Source organism: Anomaloglossus baeobatrachus, chromosome 12, assembly GCF_048569485.1.
Source record: "Anomaloglossus baeobatrachus isolate aAnoBae1 chromosome 12, aAnoBae1.hap1, whole genome shotgun sequence".
Classification (NCBI taxonomy): Eukaryota; Metazoa; Chordata; class Amphibia; order Anura; family Aromobatidae; genus Anomaloglossus; species Anomaloglossus baeobatrachus.
Genome location: NC_134364.1, coordinates 134,763,081 through 134,790,222, shown reverse-complemented (window position 1 = coordinate 134,790,222; position 27,142 = coordinate 134,763,081). Strand labels below are relative to the sequence as shown.

The 27,142-nt window shown below is 53.8% G+C and overlaps 1 protein-coding gene across 1 annotated transcript in view; it reads right to left on the bottom strand.

The window, feature by feature from the left end:
- Positions 1-27,142, bottom strand: part of TMEM87A (transmembrane protein 87A) — a 141,767-nt gene that overhangs the window by 57,879 nt on the left and 56,746 nt on the right. The window contains 3 exon segments of the mRNA XM_075331210.1: positions 12,963-13,066; positions 21,505-21,563; positions 26,096-26,204. Coding sequence (XP_075187325.1) covers positions 12,963-13,066; positions 21,505-21,563; positions 26,096-26,204 — 272 coding nt within the window.

Below are 27,142 nucleotides of genomic sequence, written 5' to 3'. Positions count from 1 at the left end.
TTACGCTTGGGATAAAGGAAACAAAACTTTTCCTGCTCCGCAGCCGCCTCTTCTGCTGAAGGGGCTGGGGGAGAAATATCCAACAGCCTATTGATGGCTGAGATAAGGTCGTCTACCATGGCATCCCCATCCGGGGTATCCAGGTTGAGAGGGGTTCCAGGAGTGGATTCCTGATCACTCTCATCAGACACATCACAGGGAGACTGATTGCGCTGAGACCCTGAGCAGTGTGAAGACGTCGAGGGTCTTTCCCAGCGAGCTCGCTTAGGGTGGCTGGGGCCATCATCTGAGTCATAATCCTCGGCCTGTGAAGCCGGGGACCCCCCTGTGGGCTGGATACATTCCAAGTAAGGGGGACCTGAGGACAGAGGCCTCGCCGTGCCCAGAGACTGAGCCCCATGCATAGATTGCAAGGTCTCAAGGATTTTTGCCATAGATACAGACATATTATCTGCAAAAACTGCAAAGTCCGTCCCTGTCACCGGGGCAGAACTTACAAGCGTCTCAGCCTGGGTCGCTACCTCTCCTGACTCCGGCTGGCGAAGCAGCACCGGGTCGGAGCATTGCACACAATGGGGGTCATCAGAGCCTGCTGGTAGATTAGCCCCACATGCAGCACACGCAGTATACACAGCCCTTTTTGCCTTGGCCGCCTTGCGTTTTGAGGATGACATGTTGCTGCTTCCACAGAGCGATCTGGGATATGCAGCCAGAAGCGCACCTCACAGTGCAAGAAATACAATATCTATATAACTGTATCCAGTACACTGATACACAGTGAGGCACTAGAGGGACCAGCACAGAAAAAACGCTTACCGCCCGCTTAAAAAGCGGGTGTGTGGTCGCCAGATAGCCCCTAGTCCAGGTCTCCCAGAGCCTTGCGTCCTTCCTCCAGCCAGGCATGCATGTAATGGCTGCCGGCGTCTCTAGAGAGGAAGGGGGGCGGGCCCTGGGCGTTCCTGGCCAAGAGCGGGAAGCCTGCTTCCCTCTGTGCATAGTGTGAGGGCTGGAGCATGTAAATCAGGCTCCAGCCCTCGTCGCTGCTTGCGAACAGCGTCTCTCCCCTACCCTGAATGACAGGGTGGGGGCGGGAACGAAACGGAGCTGCCGGCGTCCTAGGCCCAAAAAGCCGGGGACTAAAGTTATAACCGCCGCCGCCGTAAAAGCGCGGACGGCGGATCCCCGGCGCACCACAAGTCACAGCAGCGCCGCCCGGTCCAGAGGGGGTCGGCGCTGCGTTCCCATACACAAAACATCCCCCAGTAATCTGTAGGGACATAACTCCAACATTGCGGTCCCCGGCGCACTACAACACCCAGCCAGCCCGGAGTGTGTCTGTGCCTGCCGGGGACACAGAGTACCTGTATGATGCAGGGCCTGTCCCTGATCGTACTCCTGCTCCGAATCCATCAGGTTCTAATGGGTCTGTGGATGGAGCCCGGCATCAGAGCTGAGAGGCCGGCAGGATCCCACTTCCACAGAGCCCTACCAGGGGATGTGGAAGGAAAACAGCATGTCAGGCTCCAGCCCTGTACCAGCAATAGGTACCTCAACCTTACAACACCATCCAGGGGTGAGAAGGGAGCATGCTGGGGACACTATATGTGTCCTCTTTTCTTCCATCCGAAACAGTCAGCAGCTACTGCTGACTAAAATCTGTGGAGCTATGCATGGAATGTCTGACCTCCTTCGCACACAAAGCTAAAACTGGAGAACCCGTGATACCACGGGGGGGTATAGCCAGAGGGGGAGGGGCCTTGCACTTTTAATGTAGTGCTTTGTGTGGCCTCCAGAGGGCAGTAGCTATACCCCAATCGTCTGGGTCTCCCAATAGAGCGCTGAAGAAACAAAAAATTCTTGCTGCAGTATTCTGCAGAGATGTGCCTCCTACAGACACTAAGCTAAAACTGAAGTAGCCTGGCCCGGCCAGGGGGTGTATACTGCAGGGGAGGAGCTAACATCTTTGCATCTACTTAGTGTCCTCCTATGGATAAGCAGCATAACACCCATGGTCCGGTGTCCCCCAATGAGGTGTCAGAGAAAGTATAGTGTAGTTGATTTTGAAGCGGAGAATGGATGTGATCAGTATAAGGGTGCGTGCCACAATCCGGGCTCACTGCATGCTTCAGCTGCGTGCAAAGCGCTGCGGTGTACAGTACAAGCACAGTGGATGGATTTCTATAAATCCTGTTCCCCCTGTGCTTGTTATCTTTGCAGGAAACACTGACCTGCAGTGCGACTTTGCTGAGCCACAGCATGGCAATTGTTTGCAAGCATCCTCCGCAGGGAGAACAGAAGAGACCGCAGCTGCTTGAGACCGGATTGTGGGCTCCTGCCGAGCAAACTCGCTGCCCTGCAGGTCCAGACCTGCCGGGTCCATGACACAGCTGGTCTATCGTGACCATGTACCCTGAAAGGTCTGTCTGTGGAGTCCTGGCAACTCCTAATCGCTAGGAGAATACAAAACCCAGCGGTCGTCCATCTAGATTTTACTTACAGCAAGATCTGGCAAGTGAAAAGGGAGCAGAAGAAGGGAATTTTGTTTACTTACCGTAAATTCCTTTTCTTCTAGCTCCAATTGGGAGACCCAGACAGTGGGTGTATAGCTACTGCCTCTGGAGGCCGCACAAAGAACTACACTTAAAAGTGTAAGGCCCCTCCCCTTCTGGCTATACACCCTCCCGTAGGAGTACAGATTCCTCAGTTTTAGTACCAAAGCAAGAAGGAGGAAAGCCAATAACAGTTTCAAAAACAAATTCAATCCGATAACTAGATCGGAGAACTTAAGAAACAACGTGAACAACATGTGCACCCGAAAAAACGAAACCCTAAAAACAGATAGGGCGGGTGCTGGGTCTCCCAATTGGAGCTAGAAGAAAAGGAATTTACGGTAAGTAAACAAAATTCCCTTCTTCTTTTTCGCTCCTAATTGGGAGACCCAGACAGTGGGACGTCCAAAAGCAGTCCCTGGGTGGGTAAAAAGATACCACATGAACGGGCTGTCATACAGCCTCTTCCTACAGGTGGGCCACCGCCGCCTGAAGGACCTGTCTACCTAGGCTGGCGTCTGCCGAAGCGTAGGTATGCACTTGATAGTGTTTGGTAAACGTGTGCAGACTCGACCAGGTAGCCGCCTGGCACACTTGCTGAGCCGTAGCCTGATGCCGCAACGCCCAGGACGCACCAACGGCTCTGGTAGAATGGGCCTTCAGTCCAGATGGAATCGGAAGCCCAGCAGAACGGTATGTGTGAAGAATTGGTTCCTTGATCCACCGCGCCAGGGTGGATTTGGAAGCTTGCGATCCCTTATGCTGACCAGCGACTAGGACAAAGAGCGCATCCGAACGGCGTAGAGGCGCCGTGCGAGAAATGTAAATCCTGAGTGCTCTCACCAGGTCCAACAGATGTAAACCCTTTTCAAATTGGTGAACTGGATGCGGACACAAAGATGGCAAAGTGATATCCTGATTGAGATGCTGGATGCGGACACAAAGATGGCAAAGTGATATCCTGATTGAGATGAAAGGAAGAAACCACCTTGGGAGAAAACTCTGGAATTGGACGCAGTACTACCTTGTCTTGGTGAAATACCAGGAAGGGAGATTTGCAAGATAACGCCGCCAGCTCGGACACTCTTCGAAGAGACGTGACCGCTACAAGAAAAACTACCTTTTGTGAAAGCCGAGAAAGGGGAACCTCTTTCAAAGGCTCGAAAGGCGGCTTTTGAAGAGCAAGGAGAACCTTGTTCAGATCCCAGGGTTCCAATGGCCGTCTGTAAGGAGGAACGATATGACAAACTCCTTGGAGAAACGTGCGTACTTTAGAAAGCTGTGCCAAGCGCTTCTGAAAGAATACGGATAACGCGGAGACTTGACCCTTAAGCGAGCTAAGGGACAAACCTTTTTCCAACCCAGACTGCAGGAAGGAAAGAAAAATTGGCAATGCAAATGGCCAGGGAGAAAACCCTTGAGCCAAGCACCACGCTAAGAAAATCTTCCACGTCCTGTGATAGATCTTAGCTGAGGATGGTTTTCTAGCCTGTCTCATTGTGGCAACAACTGCCTGAGATAAACCTGAGGCCGCTAGGATCCAGGACTCAATGGCCACACAGTCAGGTTCAGGGCCGCAGAATTCAGATGGAAAAACGGCCCTTGAGACAGCAGATCTGGACGGTCTGGTAGTGCCCACGGTTGGCCTACCGTGAGATGCCACAGATCCGGGTACCACGACCTTCTTGGCCAATTTGGAGCGACGAGTATGGCTCGCTGGCAGTCGGACTTGATTTTCCGGAGAACTCTGGGTAACAATGCTAGAGGTGGGAACACATAGGGGAGTCGGAATTGCGACCAATCCTGAACCAAGGCGTCTGCCGCCAGCGCTCGGTGATCGTGAGACCGTGCCATGAAAACTGGGACCTTGTTGTTGTGCCGTGACGCCATCAGATCGACGTCCGGCGACCCCCAGCGGCAACAGATCTGTTGAAACACGTCCGGGTGAAGGGACCATTCTCCTGCGTCCATGCCCTGGCGACTGAGAAAGTCTGCTTCCCAGTTTTCCACGCCTGGGATGTGAACTGCAGATATGGTGGACGCTCTGCTTTCCACCCATGTCAAAATCCGCTGGACTTCTTGAAAAGCTTGGCGACTGCGTGTTCCCCCTTGGTGGTTGATGTACGCCACCGCCGTGGAATTGTCCGACTGAATCCGAATCTGCTTGCCTTCCAGCCATTGTTGGAAGGCTCGCAGGGCAAGGTAGATTGCTCTGATTTCCAGAACATTGATCTGCAAGGTGGACTCTTCCTGAGTCCACGTCCCCTGAGCCCTGTGGTGGAGAAACACCGCTCCCCACCCTGATAGGCTCGCATCTGTCGTGACCACTGCCCAGGACGGGGGAAGGAACGACTTTCCCTGTGACAATGAGTTGGGGAAAAGCCACCAACGTAGAGAATCCTTGGCAGTCTGAGAGAGGGAGACAGTCCTGTCGAGGGACGTCGATTTCCCATCCCATTGGCGCAGAATGTCCCATTGGAGAGGGCGCAGATGAAACTGCGCGAACGGGACTGCCTCCATTGCTGCTACCATCTTTCCTAGGAAATGCATGAGGCGCCTCAGTGAGTGCGACTGGCTCTGAAGGAGAGATTGCACTCCAGTCCGTAGCGAGCACTGCTTGTCCAGTGGAAGCCTCACTATCGCTGATAGAGTATGAAACTCCATGCCAAGATAAGTCAGAGATTGGGTCGGGGTTAGATGAGACTTTGGAAAGTTGATAATCCACCCGAAAGTCTGGAGAGTGTCTAGCGCCACCTTCAGACTGTGTTGGCATGCTTCTTGAGAGGATGCCTTTATAAGCAGGTCGTCTAGGTACGGGATGACCGAGTGACCCTGCGAGTGCAGAACAGCTACTACTGCTGCCATGACTTTGGTGAAGACCCGGGGGGCTGTTGCCAGACCGAAGGGTAACGCTACGAACTGTAGGTGCTCGTCGTGTATGACGAAACGTAGGAAACGCTGATGCTCTGGTGCAATCGGCACGTGGAGATACGCATCTTTGATGTCTATTGATGCTAGAAAATCTCCCTGAGACATTGAGGCTATGACGGAGCGTAGGGATTCCATCCGGAACCTCCTGACTTTTACGTGTCTGTTGAGCAACTTCAGATCCAGGACGGGACGATACGATCCGTCCTTTTTTGGGACCACAAACAGATTGGAGTAAAAACCGTGACCCTGTTCCTGAAGAGGGACGGAGGTCACCACTCCTTCCGCCTTTAGAGCGGCCACCGCCTGCAACAGAGCGTCGGCTCGGTCTGGTGGTGGAGAAGTTCTGAAGAAACGAGTTGGCGGACGAGAACCGAACTCTATCCTGTACCCGTGAGATAGAATATCTCTCACCCAACGGTCTTTGACATTTGCTAGCCAAATGTCGCCAAAGTGGGACAGCCTCCCACCGACCGCGGGTGTGGGCATCGGAGACCGCAAGTCAGGAGGACGTCGTTTTGGCAACGGTTCCTCCGGCTGGTCTTTTTGGGCGTGACTGAGACCTCCAAGAATTTGAACGTCTCTGGTCCTTTTGAGTCTTTTTTGACGAGGCGAATTGGGACCTGCCCTGTCCTCGAAAGGACCGATAACCAGACTGACCCCTCCTCTGTTGGGGCTTGTTTTGTCTGTGTTGCGGTAAGGAAGAGTCCTTACCCTTGGAGTGTTTGATGATTTCATCCAAACGCTCTCCAAACAATCGGTCACGAGAAAAAGGCAAATTGGTTAAGCACTTCTTGGAATGAGAATCTGCTTTCCAATGTCTCAACCACAGAGCCCTACGCAAAACAACTGAGTTGGCTGACGCCACTGCCGTGCGGCTTGTAGCGTCAAGAACAGCATTAATCGCGTACGACGCAAATGCCGCCATTTGCGAGGTCAATGGTGCTACCTGCGGGGCAAATGCACGTGTGACTGAGTCGACTCGCGCAAGCCCGGCCGTGATAGCTTGGAGTGCCCATACGGCCGCAAAAGAAGGCGCTAATGACGCTCCAATCGCTTCATAGATGGATTTCAGCCAGAGCTCCATCTGCCTGTCAGTGGCATCTTTAAGTGCCGCTCCATCTTCAACAGCAACCAAGGATCTGGCTGCAAGCCTGGAAATTGGAGGATCCACTTTTGGACACTGGGTCCAACCCTTGACCACTTCAGAGGGAAAAGGGTAGCGTGTATCTTTAAGTCGTTTAGGAAAACGCCTTTCAGGATAAGCGTGGGGTTTCTGGATTGCGTCTCTGAAGTCAGCGTGGTCCAGAAAAGTGCTTAATGTACGCTTAGGGTATCTGAAATGGATTCTCTCGTGCTGCGAAGCTGACTCCTCTACAGGAGGAGCTGGTGGGGAAATATTCAACATCTTATTGATGTTAAATATAAGATCATTAACTATTGCGTCACCATCTGGTGTATCTAGATTGAGAGCGGTCCCAGGATCCGAATCCTGATCAGTTAAGTCCGCCTCATCACCCATAGATTCATCCCGCTGGGATCCAGACCATTGAGATGAATGTGAAGGCCCGTCATAACGAGCCCGCTTAGGCTGCCCGGGGCCATCGTCCGAGTCAGAGTCTTCACCCTGAGGTGTAGATGCCCGTCCCGGAGCTAGGAGCTGAGGGGGACCAGGGGGCAATACATGCACAGTGTCCGTGGTCTGAAGTACAGGCCTAGCTCGCAATGTGTCAAGAATTTGTGACATAGTGAGAGACATTCTGTCAGCAAAAGCTGCAAACTCAGTTCCTGTCACCTGGACAGCATTCACAGGTGGTACACCCTGGGACACGTCCAGCAGAGGTCCCGACTGTGCAAGCGCCGCAGGGGCCGAGCACTGCACACAATGGGGGTCCGTGGAGCCTGCCGGTAGAAAAGTCCCACATGCGGTGCAGGAAGCATACAATGTCTGTGCCTTGGCACCCTTGCGTTTTACGGGCGACATGCTGCTGGCTCTCTGCATGTGAGAGAGTCTATAGCCAAAGGGCGACCAGCGCTATGTAATACCAAGTATTTGTAACAACAAAATACTAAGAATACTACGAGCACAAGAGGGGGTGAGCCCTGAGGGCTGCTTACCGCCCGCTGAACAGCGGGTAAGAGGCTGCAGAATGCCTTGTCTGGGTCTCCCCGGCTCCCCTCTGCAGCTCAGCGTGTCAGCAAGAATGGCTGCCGGCTACTGTGGAGAGGGGCGGTCCGTGGGAGTTCCCAAACAAAAGTGCGGGAACAGTGTCCCCTCTGTGCTGACTGTGAGGGCTGGAGTATGTAAAAAACGACTCCAGCCCTCAGCGCTGATGCACTGGCCAGCGTCCCGCCCCTCTCCTGACTGGCAGGTCTGTGGGCGGGAACGAACGAAAGCAGGCCGCAAAAGCCGGGGACTCGAGTTATCAGCGCGGCCGCCGTAAAAGCGCGGGCCGCGCTGAAGTCCCCGGCGCACCGCAAGTGCCAGCCGCGCCGCTGTTCGAGCGGCCGGCGCGACCGAGTTCTGGACGTGGCAGCGTCCCGCCCCTCTCCTGACTGGCAGGTGTGGGGGCGGGAACGAAAGGAAGCAGGCCGCAAAAGCCGGGGACTGTAGTTATCAGCGCGGCCGCCGTAAAAGCGCAGGCCGCGCTGAAGTCCCCGGCGCACTACAAGTGCCAGCCGCGCCGCAGTCCCAGCGGCCGGCGCGGCCTATTCCCATAAATGTGCCTGCTTCAGCAAAGCTGAATGAGGCCATGGCACAGGCGCCGCAGCGCTGATGTCCCCCGGCGCACTACAACACCCAGCATGCTGCGGTGTGAGCGCCAGATACACGGGGACACAGAGTACCTTGAGGATGCAGGGCCATGTCCCTGATGTACTCCGCTCCATCCAGCATCTTCTCCAGGGGCTGTAGATGGAGCACGGTCTCTGTGCCTGGAGACCGGTAAATCCCACTTCACCCAGAGCCCTGTAAAAAGGGATGGGGAAGGAATCAGCATGTGGGCTCCTGCCGCCGTACCCGCAATGGGTACCTCAACCTTACAAACACCTCCGACATAAGTGGGGTGAGAAGGGAGCATGCTGGGGACACTATATGTGTCCTCTTTTCTTCCATCCGACATAGTCAGCAGCTGCTGCTGACTAAAAACAATGGAGCTATGCGTGCGTGTCTGACCTCCTTGCGCACAAAGCTAAAACTGAGGAATCTGTACTCCTACGGGAGGGTGTATAGCCAGAAGGGGAGGGGCCTTACACTTTTAAGTGTAGTTCTTTGTGCGGCCTCCAGAGGCAGTAGCTATACACCCACTGTCTGGGTCTCCCAATTAGGAGCGAAAAAGAAATAATCCATTATTTACTGCATTTAGTACCCAAACGTCCCAGGAGCGCCCGATGGTCAGTCCTCCCGAGCACAGCCATCAGTTATACTATTTAGTATATCACCTCTGATTGCAGACATCCCAGGAGCACCCGATGGTCAGTCCTCCCGAGCACAGCCATCAGTTATACTATTTAGTAACTCACCTCTGATTGCAGACGTCCCAGGAGCGCCCGATGGTCAGTCCTCCCGAGCACAGACATCAGTTATACTATTTAGTATCTCACCTCTGATTGTAGACGTCCCAGGAGCACCCGATGATCAGTCCTCCCGAGCACAGCCATCAGTTACACTATTTAGTAACTCACCTCTGATTGATTGCAGACGCCCCAGGAGCACCCGATGGTCAGTCCTCCCGAGCACAGCCATCAGTTATACTATTTAGTAACTCACCGCTGATTGCAGACGTCCCAGGAGCACCCGATGATCAGTCCTCCCGAGCACAGCCATCAGTTATACTATTTAGTAACTCACCTCTGATTGTAGACGTCCCAGGAGCACCCGATGATCAGTCCTCCCGAGCACAGCCATCAGTTATACTATTTAGTAACTCACCTCTGATTGCAGATGTCCCAGGAGCGCCCGATGGTCAGTCCTCCCGAGCACAGCCATCAGTTATACTATTTAGTAACTCACCTCTGATTGCAGACGTCCCAGGAGCGCCCGATGGTCAGTCCTCCCGAGCACAGCCATCAGTTATACTATTTAGTAACTCACCTCTGATTGCAGACGTCCCAGGAGCGCCCGATGGTCAGTCCTCCCGAGCACAGCCATCAGTTATACTATTTAGTATCTCACCTCTGATTGTAGACGTCCCAGGAGCACCCGATGATCAGTCCTCCCGAGCACAGCCATCAGTTATACTATTTACTCACCTCTGATTGCAGACATCCCAGGAGCGCCCGATGATCAGTCCTCCCGAGCACAGCCATCAGTTATACTATTTAGTATCTCACCTCTGATTGCAGACGTCCCAGGAGCACCCGATGGTCAGTCCTCCCGAGCACAGCCATCAGTTATACTATTTACTCACCTCTGATTGCAGACATCCCAGGAGCGCCCGATGGGCAGTCCTCCCGAGCACAGCCATCAGTTATACTATTTAGTAACTCACCGCTGATTGTTTGCAGACATCCCAGGAGCACCCGATGGTCAGTCCTCCCGAGCACAGCCATCAGTTATACTATTTAGTAACTCACCTCTGATTGCAGACGTCCCAGGAGCACCCGATGGTCAGTCCTCCCGAGCACAGCCATCAGCTATACTATTTAGTAACTCACCTCTGATTGCAGACGTTCCAGGAGCGCCCGATGGTCAGTCCTCCCGAGCACAGCCATCAGTTATACTATTTAGTATATCACCTCTGATTGCAGATGTCCCAGGAGCACCCGATGGTCAGTCCTCCCGAGCACAGCCATCAGTTATACTATTTAGTAACTCACCTCTGATTGCAGACGTCCCAGGAGCACCCGATGGTCAGTCCTCCCGAGCACAGCCATCAGTTATACTATTTAGTAACTCACCTCTGATTGCAGACGTTCCAGGAGCGCCCGATGGTCAGTCCTCCCGAGCACAGCCATCAGTTATACTATTTAGTAACTCACCGCTGATTGCAGACATCCCAGGAGCGCCCGATGATCAGTCCTCCCGAGCACAGCCATCAGTTATACTATTTAGTAACTCACCGCTGATTGTAGACGTCCCAGGAGCACCCGATGGTCAGTCCTCCCGAGCACAGCCATCAGTTATACTATTTAGTAACTCACCTCTGATTGTAGACGTCCCAGGAGCGCCCGATGGTCAGTCCTCCCGAGCACAGCCATCAGTTATACTATTTAGTAACTCACCTCTGATTGTAGACGTCCCAGGAGCACCCGATGGTCAGTCCTCCCGAGCACAGCCATCAGTTATACTATTTACTCACCTCTGATTGCAGACATCCCAGGAGCGCCCGATGGGCAGTCCTCCCGAGCACAGCCATCAGTTATACTATTTAGTAACTCACCGCTGATTGTTTGCAGACATCCCAGGAGCACCCGATGGTCAGTCCTCCCGAGCACAGCCATCAGTTATACTATTTAGTAACTCACCTCTGATTGCAGACGTCCCAGGAGCACCCGATGGTCAGTCCTCCCGAGCACAGCCATCAGCTATACTATTTAGTAACTCACCTCTGATTGCAGACGTTCCAGGAGCGCCCGATGGTCAGTCCTCCCGAGCACAGCCATCAGTTATACTATTTAGTATATCACCTCTGATTGCAGACGTCCCAGGAGCACCCGATGGTCAGTCCTCCCGAGCACAGCCATCAGTTATACTATTTAGTAACTCACCTCTGATTGCAGACGTCCCAGGAGCACCCGATGGTCAGTCCTCCCGAGCACAGCCATCAGTTATACTATTTAGTAACTCACCTCTGATTGCAGACGTTCCAGGAGCGCCCGATGGTCAGTCCTCCCGAGCACAGCCATCAGTTATACTATTTAGTATCTCACCTCTGATTGCAGACGTCCCAGGAGCGCCCGATGGTCAGTCCTCCCGAGCACAGCCATCAGTTATACTATTTAGTATATCACCTCTGATTGCAGACGTCCCAGGAGCGCCCGATGGTCAGTCCTCCCGAGCACAGCCATCAGTTATACTATTTAGTAACTCACCTCTGATTGCAGACGTCCCAGGAGCGCCCGATGGTCAGTCCTCCCGAGCACAGCCATCAGTTATACTATTTAGTATCTCACCTCTGATTGTAGACGTCCCAGGAGCACCCGATGATCAGTCCTCCCGAGCACAGCCATCAGTTATACTATTTAGTATCTCACCTCTGATTGTAGACGTCCCAGGAGCACCCGATGGTCAGTCCTCCCGAGCACAGCCATCAGTTATACTATTTAGTATCTCACCTCTGATTGCAGACGTCCCAGGAGCACCCGATGGTCAGTCCTCCCGAGCACAGCCATCAGTTATACTATTTAGTAACTCACCGCTGATTGCAGACATCCCAGGAGCGCCCGATGATCAGTCCTCCCGAGCACAGCCATCAGTTATACTATTTAGTAACTCACCGCTGATTGTAGACGTCCCAGGAGCACCCGATGGTCAGTCCTCCCGAGCACAGCCATCAGTTATACTATTTAGTAACTCACCTCTGATTGTAGACGTCCCAGGAGCGCCCGATGGTCAGTCCTCCCGAGCACAGCCATCAGTTATACTATTTAGTAACTCACCTCTGATTGTAGACGTCCCAGGAGCACCCGATGGTCAGTCCTCCCGAACACAGCCATCAGTTATACTATTTAGTATCTCACCTCTGATTGTAGACGTCCCAGGAGCACCCGATGGTCAGTCCTCCCGAGCACAGCCATCAGTTATACTATTTAGTAACACCTCTGATTGCAGACGTCCCAGGAGCGCCCGATGGTCAGTGCTCCCGAGCACAGCCATCAGTTATACTATTTAGTAACTCACCGCTGATTGCAGACGTCCCAGGAGCGCCCGATGGTCAGTCCTCCCGAGCACAGCCATCAGTTATACTATTTAGTAACTCACCGCTGATTGCAGACGTCCCAGGAGCGCCCGATGGTCAGTCCTCCCGAGCACAGCCATCAGTTATACTATTTACTCACCTCTGATTGCAGACATCCCAGGAGCGCCCGATGGTCAGTCCTCCCGAGCACAGCCATCAGTTATACTATTTAGTATCTCACCTCTGATTGCAGACGTCCCAGGAGCACCCGATGGTCAGTCCTCCCGAGCACAGCCATCAGTTATACTATTTAGTAACTCACTGCTGATTGCAGACGTCCCAGGAGCGCCCGATGGTCAGTCCTCCCGAGCACAGCCATCAGTTATACTATTTAGTAACTCACCTCTGATTGCAGACATCCCAGGAGCGCCCGATGGTCAGTCCTCCTGAGCACAGCCATCAGTTATACTATTTAGTAACTCACCGCTGATTGCAGACGTCCCAGGAGCGCCCGATGGTCAGTCCTCCCGAGCACAGCCATCAGTTATACTATTTAGTAACTCACTGCTGATTGTAGACGTCCCAGGAGCGCCCGATGGTCAGTCCTCCTGAGCACAGCCATCAGTTATACTATTTAGTAACTCACCGCTGATTGTTTGCAGACGGCCTCCATAGAACCATTATCACAAACAAGATCATCGAGAACAGCAGGCGCCAGATCGCATCGTCCACCCACAGCTCCTGCCAGTCCTGACAAGAGAAAATATCAAATACATTCATCTACATTAACAATACAGATCAATACATCACTATCGGCAAGGAACATCTCCAGCTATGGCCGCTACGTGTCCTCCAGAGCAGCGATCGGTCAGCTCTGACATAACAGTGAGTGTAACACATAGGATTGATAACAGATAGCAGAAAACCAGTCAGTAAGGCAGGCATTCATTGCCAAGAGGAGCAAGAACTGGGATCATTTACTATAAAGGGTCAGCAGGTTTTTTCTGTGTATCTGGAGGGGAGCATGAGATAAAGGCTGAGACAGATTTCAGGGATGTGTGTGAATATAACGATTGTTTTATCAGCAATAATTATCACTGCTGGGCCAGGTGCCGATATGCATCCTGGTCCTATCACACCCCAGCACTGATTAGCAGCTCATTGTCACTATACAATGTACACAGAGAGCTTTGCTGGGGGCGGGGTTAGCCTTCTGAGCTCTTTTCTATGTGTTACATCTAAGAATTCTGTGTCACAACTGCTGCACCCGGTAACCCACGTGACATCGCTGGAATCAGGGCCGCTTCCCCTACATCAAGCAAAAGCCTGCCGACAGATTCTGTTAGTAGTGGACTTTTGCATTAAAATTGTTGTTTTATGAGGAATTTCAGTAATCAAGAACACAGGTGTCAGAAGGGAAGAAGGGAATTTTGTTACTTACCGTAAATTCCTTTTCTTCTAGCTCTTATTGGGAGACCCAGACGATTGGGGTATAGCTGCTGCCCTCTGGAGGCCACACAAAGCACTACACTAAAAAGTGCAAGGCCCCTCCCCCTCTGGCTATACCCCCCCGTGGTATCACGGGTTCTCCAGTTTTAGTGCCAAAGCAAGAAGGAGGAAGCCAATAACTGGTTTAAACAAATTAACTCCGAATAACGTCGGAGAACTGAAAAACCGTTCAACATGAACAACATGTGTACCCGCAAACAACCAAGAAATCCCGAAGGACAACAGGGCGGGTGCTGGGTCTCCCAATAAGAGCTAGAAGAAAAGGAATTTACGGTAAGTAACAAAATTCCCTTCTTCTTCAGCGCTCTATTGGGAGACCCAGACGATTGGGACATCCAAAAGCTGTCCCTGGGTGGGTAAAGAGATACCTCATGTTAGAGCTGCAAAACAGCCCTCCCCTACGGGGATGTCACTGCCGCCCGCAGGACTCTTCTACCTAAGCTGGCATCCGCCGAAGCATAGGTATGCACCTGAAAATGTTTGGTGAAAGTGTGCAGACTCGACCAGGTAGTTGCCTGGCACACCTGTTGAGCCGAAGCCTGGTGTCGTAGCGCCCAGGACGCACTCACGGCTCTGGTTGAATGGGCTTTCAGCCCTGAAAGAACCGGAAGCCCTGCAAAACGGTAGGCTTCCAGAATTGGTTCTTTGATCCATCGAGCCAGGGTGGCTTTAGAAGCCTGCAACCTCTTGCGCGTACCAGCGACAAGGGCATCGGAACGGCGTACGGGCGCCGTGCGTGAAATGTAGATTCTGGGTGCTCTCACCAGATCTAGCAAACGTAAATCATTCTCATACCGGTGAACCGGATGAGTGCAAAAGGACGGTAAGGAGATATCCTGATTAAGATGAAACGAGGATACTACCTTAGGGAGAAACTCCGGAATGATGCGCAGCACTACCTTGTCCTGGTGAAAACACCAGGAAGGGAGCCTTGGATGACAGAGCTGCCAGCTCAGACACTCGCCGAAGCGATGTGATCGCAACGAGAAACGCCACCTTCTGTGACAGGCGAGAAAAAGAAACTTCCTTCAGAGGCTCGAAAGGCGGCTTCTGGAGAGCAACTAGAACCCTGTTCAGATCCCATGGATCCAACGGCCCCTTGTACGGGGGTACGATATGACAAACCCCCTGCGGGAACGTGCGCACCTTAGAAAGACGTGCTAGACGCTTCTGAAAGAACACGGATAGTGCTGAGACTTGCCCTTTGAGGGAGTCTAGCGACAAGCCCTTTTCTAACTCCTATTGTAGGAAGGAAAGAAAGATAGGCAATGCAAATGGCCAGGGAGACACTCCCTGAGTAGAGCACCAGATTAAGAAAATCTTCCACGTTCTGTGGTAGATCTTAGCAGACGTGGGCTTCCTAGCCTGTCTCATGGTGGCAACGACCCCTTGGGATAATCCTGAAGACGCTAGGATCCAGGACACACAAGCCACACAGTCAGGTTCAGGGCCGCAGAATTCCGATGGAGAAAACGGCCCTTGAGACAGTAAGTCTGGTCGGTCTGGTAGTGACCCCGGTCGGCCGACAGTGAGATGCCACAGATCCGGGTACCACGATCTCCTCGGCCAGTCTGGTGCGACGAGTATGACGCGGCTGCAATCGGATCTGATTTTTGCGCAGTACTCTGGGCAAGAGTGCCAGAGGTGGAAACACATATGTGAGCCGGAACTGCGACCAATCTTGCACTAAGGCGTCTGCCGCCAGAGCTCTGTGATCGCGCGATCGTGCCATAAATGCCGGGACCTTGTTGGTGTGCCGAGACGCCATTAGGTCGACGTCCGGCCCCCCCCCAGCGGCAACAGATTTTCTGAAACACGTCCGGGTGAAGGGACCATTCCCCCGCGTCCATGCCCTGGCGACTGAGGAAGCCTGCTTCCCAGTTTTCTACGCCCGGGATGTGAACTGCGGATATGGTGGATGCTGTGTCCTCCACCCACATGAGGATTCGCCGGACTTCCTGGAAGGCTGCTGACTGCGTGTCCCTCCTTGGTGGTTGATGTATGCCACCGCTGTGGAGATGTCCGACTGGATTCGGATCTGCTCCCTTCTAGCCACTTTTGGAAAGCTAATAGGGTAAGATACCCTGCCCCGATTTCCAGCACATCGAACTGAAGGGTGGACTCCTGCTGAGTCCACGTCCCCTGAGCCATGTGGCGGAGACAAACTGCTCCCCACCCTGACAGACTCGTATCTGTCGTGACCACTGCCCAGGATGGGGGCTATGGCAATGAGGTGGGAATAAGCCACTATTGCAGAGAGTCCTCGGCCGTCAGGGAAAGGGAGACTTCCCGTCCAGGGAGGTTGACTGCCCATCCCATTTGCGGAGAATGTCCGATTGCCGTTGGCGCAGATGAAACTGCGCAAAGAGAACTGCCTCGATGGCTGCCACCATCTTCCTTAGGAAGTGCATGAGGCGCCTTACGGGGTGCGACTGGCCTTGAAGGAGAGACTGCACCTCTGTCCACAGTGAACGCTGCTGGTTCAGCGGAAGCTTCACTATGGCTGATAGAGTATGAAACTCCATGCCGAGATACGTTAGTGATTGAGTCGGAGACAGATTTGACCTTGCCAAATTGATGATCCACCCGAAAGTCTGGAGAGTCTCCAGCGTAACATTCAGGCTGCGTTGGCATGCCTCGAGGGAGGTTGCTTTGACGAGTAGATCGTCCAAGTACGGAATCACTCCGCCAGACTGAATGGCAGAGCTACGAACAGAAGATGTTCGTCTCCTATCACAAAACGTAGAAAACGTTGGTGCTCCGTAGCAATTGGCACGTGGAGATAGGCATCTTTGATGTCTGTTGAGGCAAGGAAGTCTCCTCGAGACATTGAGGCAATGACGGATCGGAGGGATCCCATCCGGAACCGCCTGGCGTTCGCATGCTCGTTGAGCAGTTTCAGAACCAGAACAGGACGGAAGGAACCGTCCATTTTTGGAGCCACAAAGAGATTGGAGTACAAACCCTCGCCCTCGTTCCTGAGGGGGGACAGGGATCACCACTCCTTCTGCTCTTAGAGCGTCCACCGCCTGCAGCAGGGCATCTGCTCGGTGGAGAGGTGGGGCCGTTCTGAAGAATGGAGTCGGAGGACGAGAACAGAACACTGTCCTGTGCACGTGAGCACAATGTCCGTCACCCACCGGTCTGTGACCTGTGGCAGCTAAATGTCGCCAAAGGCGGGGGAGTCTGCCATCAACCGCGGATGCGGAGAGAGGGAGAGAGCTGAGAGTCATGAGGAGACCGCCTTGGTAGCGGTTCCTCTGGCTGCCTTCTTTGGGCGTGATTGAGCCCGGCCGGAATCTGAGCCCGTCTGAGGTTTTGTAGCCCTTTTGCACGAGGACAATTGGGACCTGCCCGAGCTTGGGAAGGACCGAAACCTCGACTGTACTTTTAGGACAGCATTAATAGGGTAAGTCGCAGTGCAGACATTGCGGAGTTACGGACGCCTCTGCGGTACAGATGTACATGTGCTCAAGGCCAGCTGCGCAAGAACCGCTGAAAAGGTTAGGTTGCCTATACGGCTGTGAATGCCGGAGCAACCGACACGCCGATAGCCTCCTAGACAGATTTCAACCAGAGTCCATCTGTCTGTGAATGGCATCTTTAAGTGAAGCCCCATCTCCAGTGCAACTATGGCTCTATATGCAAGCCTGGAGATTGGAGAATCCACCTTTGGACCCTGGGTCCAGCGCTGACCACGTCAGGGGAAAAAAGGGATAACGTGTATCCTAAAAACGTTTGGAGAAGACGCTTATCTGGTAAGCGTGGTGTTCCTGGACTGCTTCTGCCAGAAAAATACTCAATATCTGCGTGAGACACTGAAAAGGAACTTCTCCTGTTCGTCTCCTATCTCCACTGGGGGAGCTGAGGGAGGAAGATCCAACCTTCCATTGGTGGACGGTATAGGATCATTCCGTATGGCGTTACCACCCGGTGTATCCGGATTGAGAGAGATGTCAGAATCAAAGCCCTGAAGAGCTGCCTTTTGTTCAAGTAGATTGCCCATGGGAGCAAGTCTCTAAATTATGACTACTCCGTCCCTGTCCATGGACAGGGTTGACAGGAGGTTTCTTTGGCCACAACTAGTAGAGCCCCGGCAGATGAAGTGCTAGAGACCCCGGCAGACGACGTGCTACAGGGGAGCATGCACACAATGGGACGGTGTCATGAACAGCATCCCATGTAGTAAAAACAGCACTGAAAACTGTGTTGCTTTTTTGCCGCTGCCGACTAGCTATCTAGAAGTATATAGCCAAGATTGGTGACCGTACATTGCAATGTATAGCATACAGGCATAAAGTACAAATGACCACTGCAGCACAAGCAATACAAGCAGCATAGAAGCCTGTGCCCTGGCACCCCTGCTCTTCTGCTGCTGTATACTAGTCATCTAGGGGAATATAGCCCAGAAGAGTGACCCTACAGTGCAATGTATAGCATACAAGCACAAGTACAAATGAACACTGCAGCACATGCAATACAAGCAGCATAGAAGCCTGTGCCCTGGCACCTCTGCTCTTCTGCTGCTGTAGACTGGTCATCTAGGGGAATATAGCCCAGAAGAGTGACCATACAGTGCAATGTATAGCATACAAGCACAAGTACAAATGCACACTGCAGCCCATGCAATACAAGCAGCATAGAAAAAAACCTGTGCCCCAGCACCCTTGGTTTTCTGCTGCTGTAGTCTAGCCATTCCAGGAGAATATAGCTAAGACTAGCGACTGTACAGTGCAATGTATAGCATATCAGCATAAACACAAATGAACACCTCAGTCGTGCAAAACAAGCAGCCTAGAAAGCCTGTGCTTTAGCACACCTGCTTTCCTGCTGCTGATGAGTCGCTCCCCAAGCGGGCATATAGCGACCTATGCAGTTAAAAACAACACATGTATACACTGCATATATATTGTGGTCAGCACTATGTGTGCCCTTACCGCCCGCCTATAAGCGGGTGTATGAACGCCACTGTCCTGCCTTGGTGCCCCGAGCTCTGTAATGGCTGCCGGCTTCTTCCCCAGCTCGTGTGAGGAGGGGCGGGCCGTGGGCGTGCCCCCAAGGCAGAGCGGGAATCCGGCGCCCGACAGTGTGCAGTGAGAGGGCTGGAGCATGTAAAAAGGCTCCAGCCCTCGGCGCTGCTGATTGTTCAGCGCCTGTCCCCTTCCCTGAGTGACAGGGAGGGGGCGGGAACGAAGCGGCACTAGGCCGCAGAAGCCGGGGACTGGAGTTATAAGCGCCGCCGCCGTAAAAGCGCGGTCGGCGCCCAGTCCCCGGCGAACTACAAGTCCCAGCCGCGCCGCCGCTCCCGGAGCGTCCGGCGCGGTAGTTCCCAAAACACAAAGTCACTCAGCAAGGCTGCAGTGACTGTAACCCTTTACTGTCCCCGGCGCACTAGCACACCCAGCAAGTCTGGAGTGTGCTGTGCCCGTGTGTACGGGGACACAGAGTACCTGTAATGGTGCAGGGCCATGTCCCTGAACGGTACTCCAGCTCCGTATCCAGCAGGTTCAAATGGGTCTGTGGATGGAGCCCGGCATCAGAGCTTTGAGGCCGGCAGGATCCCACTTCCACAGAGCCCCTCAGGGGGATGTGGAAGGAAAACAGCATGTGGGCTCCAGCCTCCGTACCAGCAATAGGTACCTCAACCTTACAACACCATCCAGGGGTGAGAAGGGAGCATGCTGGGGACACTATATGTGTCCTCTTTTCTTCCATCCGAAATAGTCAGCAGCTACTGCTGACTAAAATCTGTGGAGCTATGCGTGGATGTCTGACCTCCTTCGCACACAAAGCTAAAACTGGAGAACCCGTGATACCACGGGGGGGTATAGCCAGAGGGGGAGGGGCCTTGCACTTTTTAGTGTAGTGCTTTGTGTGGCCTCCAGAGGGCAGCAGCTATACCCCAATCGTCTGGGTCTCCCAATAGAGCGCTGAAGAAAACCGGTCCTCTGTCCTTACAGGTCACCAGTCACAGCCATGGTACACTAAGGACCACTGTTCTGTCCTTACAGGTCACCAGTCACAGCCATGGTACACTAAGGACCACTGTTCTGTCCTTACAGGTCACCAGTCACAGCAATGGTACACTAAGGACCACTGTTCTGTCCTTACAGGTCACCAGTCACAGCCATGGTACACTAAGGACCACTGTCCTGTCCTTACAGGTCACCAGTCACAGCCATGGTACACTAAGGACCACTGTTCTGTCCTTACAGGTCACCCAGTGACAGCCATGGTACACTAAGGGCCACTGTCCTGTCCTTACAGGTCACCAGTCACAGCCATGGTACATGTGTAAGGACCACTGTTCTGTCCTTACAGGTCACCCAGTGACAGCCATGGTACACTAAGGACCACTGTTCTGTCCTTACAGGTCACCAGTCACAGCCATGGTACACTAAGGACCACTGTCCTGTCCTTACAGGTCACCAGTCACAGCCATGGTACACTAAGGACCACTGTCCTGTCCTTACAGGTCACCAGTCACAGCCATGGTACACTAAGGACCACTGTTCTGTCCTTACAGGTCACCAGTCACAGCCATGGTACACTAAGGATCACTGTCCTGTCCTTACAGGTCACCCAGTGACAGCCATGGTACACTAAGGGCCACTGTCCTGTCCTTACAGGTCACCAGTCACAGCCATGGTACACTAAGGACCACTGTCCTGTCCTTACAGGTCACCAGTCACAGCCATGGTACACTAAGGACCACTGTTCTGTCCTTACAGGTCACCAGTCACAGCCATGGTACACCAAGGACCATTGTTCTGTCCTTACAGGTCACCAGTCACAGCAATGGTACACTAAGGACCACTGTGCTGTCCTTACAGGTCACCAGTCACAGCCATGGTACACTAAGGACCACTGTTCTGTCCTTACAGGTCACCAGTCACAGCCATGGTACACTAAGGACCATTCTTCTGTCCTTACAGGTCACCAGTCACAGCCATGGTACACTAAGGACCACTGTTCTGTCCTTACAGGTCACCAGTCACAGCCATGGTACACTAAGGACCACTGTTCTGTCCTTACAGGTCACCAGTCACAGCCATGGTACACTAAGGACCACTGTTCTGTCCTTACAGGTCACCAGTCACAGCCATGGTACACTAAGGACCACTGTTCTGTCCTTACAGGTCACCAGTCACAGCCATGGTACACTAAGGACCACTGTTCTGTCCTTACAGGTCACCAGTCACAGCCATGGTACACTAAGGACCATTGTTCTGTCCTTACAGGTCACCAGTCACAGCCATGGTACACTAAGGACCACTGTTCTGTCCTTACAGGTCACCAGTCACAGCCATGGTACACTAAGGACCATTCTTCTGTCCTTACAGGTCACCAGTCACAGCCATGGTACACTAAGGACCACTGTTCTGTCCTTACAGGTCACCAGTCACAGCCATGGTACATGTGTAAGGACCACTGTCCTGTCCTTACAGGTCACCAGTCACAGCCATGGTACACTAAGGACCACTCTCCTGTCCTTACAGGTCACCAGTCACAGCCATGGTACACTAAGGACCACTGTTCTGTCCTTACAGGTCACCAGTCACATCCATGGTACATGTGTAAGGACCACTGTACTGTCCTTACAGGTCACCAGTCACAGCCATGGTACATGTGTAAGGACCACTGTGCTGTCATTTGTAAGATCACTCAGAGTAACTCACCGACTGACAGTCCACGAGGCGGAACTTCATGGTGGTCCAGATGATAAAGATAATCGATGCTACAAGAGAAATAACACAACTGTAGTCCATGTGCATGTAAAGGAGGGATTCCGACCTGTTATATTGTGTGTATGAGGCTCAGAGGTAAGAGGCCGGTATCCTCCTCTGCCAGAACTGATCAGCCATCAGCAAAAGTCACAATTGTGAGGTCAGATCTGTAGTCCGTGAAGACTTTCATATTACTGAGCGGAGATGGTGCTGAGGAAACTATGATGGAGGGAGGAGCCGGGAGGACCGTGGAGAGAGCCGGGAGGACCGTGGAGAGAGCCGGGAGGACCGTGGAGAGAGCCGGGAGGACCGTGGAGAGAGCCGGGAGGACCGTGGAGAGAGCCGGGAGGACCGTGGAGAGAGCCGGGAGGCCGTGGAGAGAGCCGGGAGGCAGACCTCCGCCCCTCGTCCTCTATCTATAGACAATCTCCTCAGTAACAGCGGCCCTCTCCTCTCAGTGATGGGAAAGTCTTCACTATTCAGATTTTACCTCAGAATTGATAACTTTGATAATGACTGACCAGTTCTGGCAGAGAATGGAGCCATGTTGTCTGATAATATACATTACACAGTTGGTTATTTTCATTCGCACTATTGATTTACCAAATAAAAATGAATCTGATGGTTACACTTTCACTTCAGGTTTTGTGACGAAACTGCACAGAAAAAAAAAAAAAAAACACGACAAAACCACGACAAAACCACGGCCCAAGGTGCATTTTCCCTATTTTGTCGCCCTCTGTGGTTCTTGTGAGAATGAGCAGGTGGATTCTTTTCAGCGTTGTTGCCGCAGTTTTTCACCCTGAGGCGGTGTTCACATGGAGTTTTTTTTCCCCTGACCAAAACCTGATCTTGTGGCAGAAGTCTCCCGGGGGTTTCCTGGTGCTTGTCTGTGTTTTTCGTATGGTTTTTGGCCATGCTTTTGTTGCAGTTTTTATGGTGTTTTTACAGCATTTTTGACTGCCTTTTTTTCCAACTTCTGTGATGGCCGGACCAAGTCCAGACCCACGGGGTTCAAAAGTACCCGGGTGCCGGGCCTGGGCCGGGAATGATCTGGATCCAGCATTCTGGTAATAAATAAATAAATGTAAAAATAAAGCAAGCGCGCCAGTCTCCGATGCGGCTGTACCTGCTCCCGCAGCCCCTCCTACTTCCAGGACCGCTAATTAGCCTCATGCATATTCACTGCTTCCCCACCACCACTGGAGTCTGTGATTGGTTGCAGTCAGATGCACCCCCAGCCTGTATGACAGTGTCATTATTATTATAATAAAAAATAAAAAGCTGCATGTGGTTCCTCTTATTTTGACACACAGCCAAGAAAAGCGCACGTCTGGGGCTGCAGTCATATGCTTCATCTGTGCTGGGTGTCATAATATTGGGGGACCCTAGGCCAATTTATATTTTCTCATTTATTTTTATACCACTCAGGGTGGAAGCGCTGTCTGATTGCAAGCAATCACAGATGCCGGTGGCGGGGGAAGCAGTGAATATGCATGAGGCTAATGAGCGGTCCTGGAAGAAGAATGAGCGGCAGTGAGCAGTTACAGGCGCGCTGGAGACTCATTAAAGTATAGAGCCCTTGCTGTGTTCTTTTTGTTATAAATTACCAGAGTATCAGGCCCAGTATTTGGGCACTTTTGAACCCGCGTGGGTTCTGCCCATCACTTACAAATCATTGAGGAAAGGCAAAAACTGCAATAAAAAAAAAAAAAAAAGCCATAGAAGCCGCAGAAAACCACCAGATTTGCTGCCACAAGATAAAGTTTTACTGCGAGAGATCATGCATCACAAACGCCCTGTGTGATCATACCCTTACACAGGTTTTCCATCACTAATACTGACCACCCTTCACATACCAGTGGCGGTCCAACATCCCCATGTGATCAGTTAAAGGGAACCGGTCACCGGATGTTTATACTACTCACCTAACGGTCGGTGCGGAGCAGACTGGTCAGATGGGCGTCTGTTCTCTGGGTCTCGTGCCTCCTCTTTCGGCCATCTTTGTCCTCCTTCTGAAGCTTGTGTGGATGACTCGTTCTACGTCATACACACAGGCCACCATTGAGGTCATGAGCAGGCAGATAAAAGTATTATAGTGCGCCTGCTCATGACCTCAATGGTGGCCTGTGTGTATGACGTAGAACGAGTCATCTACACAAGCTTCAGAAGGAGGACAAAGATGGCCGAAAGAGAAGGCACGAGACCCGGAGAACAGACGCCCATCTGACCAGTCTGCTCTGCACCGATCGTTAGGTGAGTAGTATAAACAACTGGTGACAGGTTCCCTTTAAATGCTGAACTGTCACAGTAAACCGTGTGCAGAGAGAAACGCCCCGCTCCATCACCCGGGACTACACCCCCCCGCTCCATCACCCGGGACTACACCCCCCCGCTCCATCACCCGGGACTACACCCCCCCGCTCCATCACCCGGGACTACACCCCCCCGCTCCATCACCCGGGACTACACCCCCCCGCTCCATCACCCGGACTACACCCGCCCGCTCCATCACCCGGACTACACCCCCCCGCTCCATCACCCGGGACTACACCCCCCCGCTCCATCACCCGGGACTACACCCCCCCGCTCCATCACCCGGACTACACCCCCCCGCTCCATCACCCGGGACTACACCCCCCCGCTCCATCACCCGGACTACACCCGCCCGCTCCATCACCCGGACTACACCCCCCCGCTCCATCACCCGGGACTACACCCCCCCGCTCCATCACCCGGGACTACACCCCCCGCTCCATCACCCGGGACTACACCCCCCCACTCCATCACCCGGGACTACACCTCCCCGCTCCATCACCCGGGACTACACCTCCCCGCTCCATCACCCGGGACTACACCCCCCCGCTCCATCACCCGGACTACACCCGCCCGCTCCATCACCCGGACTACACCCGCCCGCTCCATCACCCGGACTACACCCGCACTACACCCCCCCGCCCAGTCACCCGGACTACACCCGCCCGCCCAATCACCCGGACTACACCCCCCCCGGCTCCATCACCCAGGACTACACCCGCCGGCTCCATCACCCGGGACTACACCCGCCCGCTCCATCACCCGGACTACACCCGCCCGCCCAATCACCCGGACTACACCCCCCCGGCTCCATCACCCGGGACTACACCCGCCGGCTCCATCACCCGGGACTACACCCGCCCGCTCCATCACCCGGACTACACTCCCCCGCCCAATCACCCGGACTACACTCCCCCGCCCAATCACCCGGACTACACCCCCCGCCCAATCACCTGGACTACACCCCCCCGGCTCCATCACCCGGGACTACACCCCCCCGGCTCCATCACCCGGGACTACACCCCCCCGCTCCATCACCCGGGACTACACCCCCCCCGCTCCATCACCCGGGACTACACCCCCCGCTCCATCACCCGGACTACACCCGCCCGCTCCATCACCCGGGACTACACCCCCCCGCTCCATCACCCGGGACTACACCCCCCCGCTCCATCACCCGGACTACACCCGCCCGCTCCATCACCCGGACTACACCCCCCCGCTCCATCACCCGGGACTACACCCCCCCCCGCTCCATCACCCGGGACTACACCCCCCCGCTCCATCACCCGGGACTACACCCCCCGCTCCATCACCCGGACTACACCCGCCTGCTCCATCACCCGGACTACACCCCCCCGCCCAATCACCCGGACTACACCCGCCCGCCCAATCACCCGGACTACACCCCCCCCGGCTCAATCACCCGGGACTACACCCCACCGCCCCATCACCCAGACTACACCCCACCGCCCAATCACCCGGACTACACCCGCCCCGCCCAATCACCCGGACTACACCCCCCGGCTCCATCACCCGGGACTACACCCCCCGGCTCCATCACCCGGGACTACACCCCCCGGCTCCATCACCCGGGACTACACCCCCCGCTCCATCACCCGAGACTACACCCCCCGCTCCATCACCCGGAGTACACCCGCCCGCTCCATCACCCGGACTACACTCCCCCGCCCAATCACCCGGACTACACCCCCCCGCCCAATCACCTGGACTACACCCCCCCGGCTCCATCACCCGGGACTACACCCCCCGCTCCATCACCCGGGACTACACCCCCCGCTCCATCACCCGGATTACACCCCCCCGCTCCATCACCCGGGACTACACCCCCCCGCTCCATCACCCGGACTACACCCCCCCGCTCCATCACCCGGGACTACATCCCCCGCTCCATCACCCGGATTACACCCCGCTGTCGGGTACTGCACATCAACTCCTACTGACACAATTAGAGGCTGATGCGCAGCACTCCGCAGCGGTGGCCACACACTGATCAGAACGGTGCTGTGCAGCTTCAGTGTATATACATCTGCAGCCAATCGGTGGAGGTGCCGGGTATTGGACGCCCACTCATCTGATATTGATGACCATGCCTAAATGATCTTACAACATGTAAAACTTGAGCAGATAACCTGTAACCAGTGCAGAATAGGAAAGGTGGGGAAGTGACTGCGTCTTCTCCCCCGAACGAGGCTGCGTCACTCACCTACAACGGCCAGGATCAGGGTGTTGGTGAAGTGTCTGTACAGCGAGAGCTTCACCACGTTCCTCCGCAGCGTCAGCAGCTTCATGGTCTGGGTCAGGCTTATGAAGATGTGTCGGGGGTTAAGGAAATTCACAAACATTCCAGATAGTAAAGCACACTTGTACAGATTCGGACTTTGTATCAGGAGATGCGGGTCCCCTGCACACAGGCAAGTCAGACGGGGACCGACGGTGGATCTACACCAGCAGCGGCACATCCCACATCTGCTGCGCGCAGTCCTACTCTACAGGACTACATAACACCTACACAATGTGGGACCCTCATTCGCGGGTTTTTCGGGGTCCCATCAGCAGGATGTGTACTGCATACCTGCAGGTTCATCCCTGCAGTCACACACATGCCGGGAGGGGTGCGGGGGGGGGGCTGGGGGTTGTCACAGAGTGTGCTCCGGGGGGGGGGGGGGGGGGGGGGGGGGTAGTGCTCCGGGGGGGCATTTTACAGAGTGTGCTCGGGGGGGGGGGGGGGGGGGTGATCACAGTGTGTTCCGGGGGTGGGCGGGGTGTCACAGTGTGCTTGGGTAGGGGGGCATCATTTCGCACGTGAAAAGGTGTATTAGGGAAGGGGGGCTTCATTTCATCATTTCGCAGGCGAAAAGGGGTAGGGGGGGACATTCTGCACAGGGTGCTGTGTGAGGATGTAATACTATGTAGTGAGGCTATGGGGGCATTTTAGACATTTTAGAGGACATTATTATGAAGGGCTGTGTGAGGACATCTTACTATGTGGGAACTGTAAGGGCATCAGCTTGACTCACACTTATTTCACTTAATATTGAGCACAATTCGCATACACCAGTAATGAGCAGAAGTGTGTTTGGACGGTTAGTTCGGGCCTCCACACCACACTCCGCCTCATGTGACCCCAAATGTAACCTGTCTATTGTGCAACGCAGCCAATCACTGCACAGCTTTCTTTCCCTGTTCTTTTTTTGATTAATGAAACCTGTGTTGTGATTGGTTGCTCTGTGCAAAAAGACATTTCTTTTAG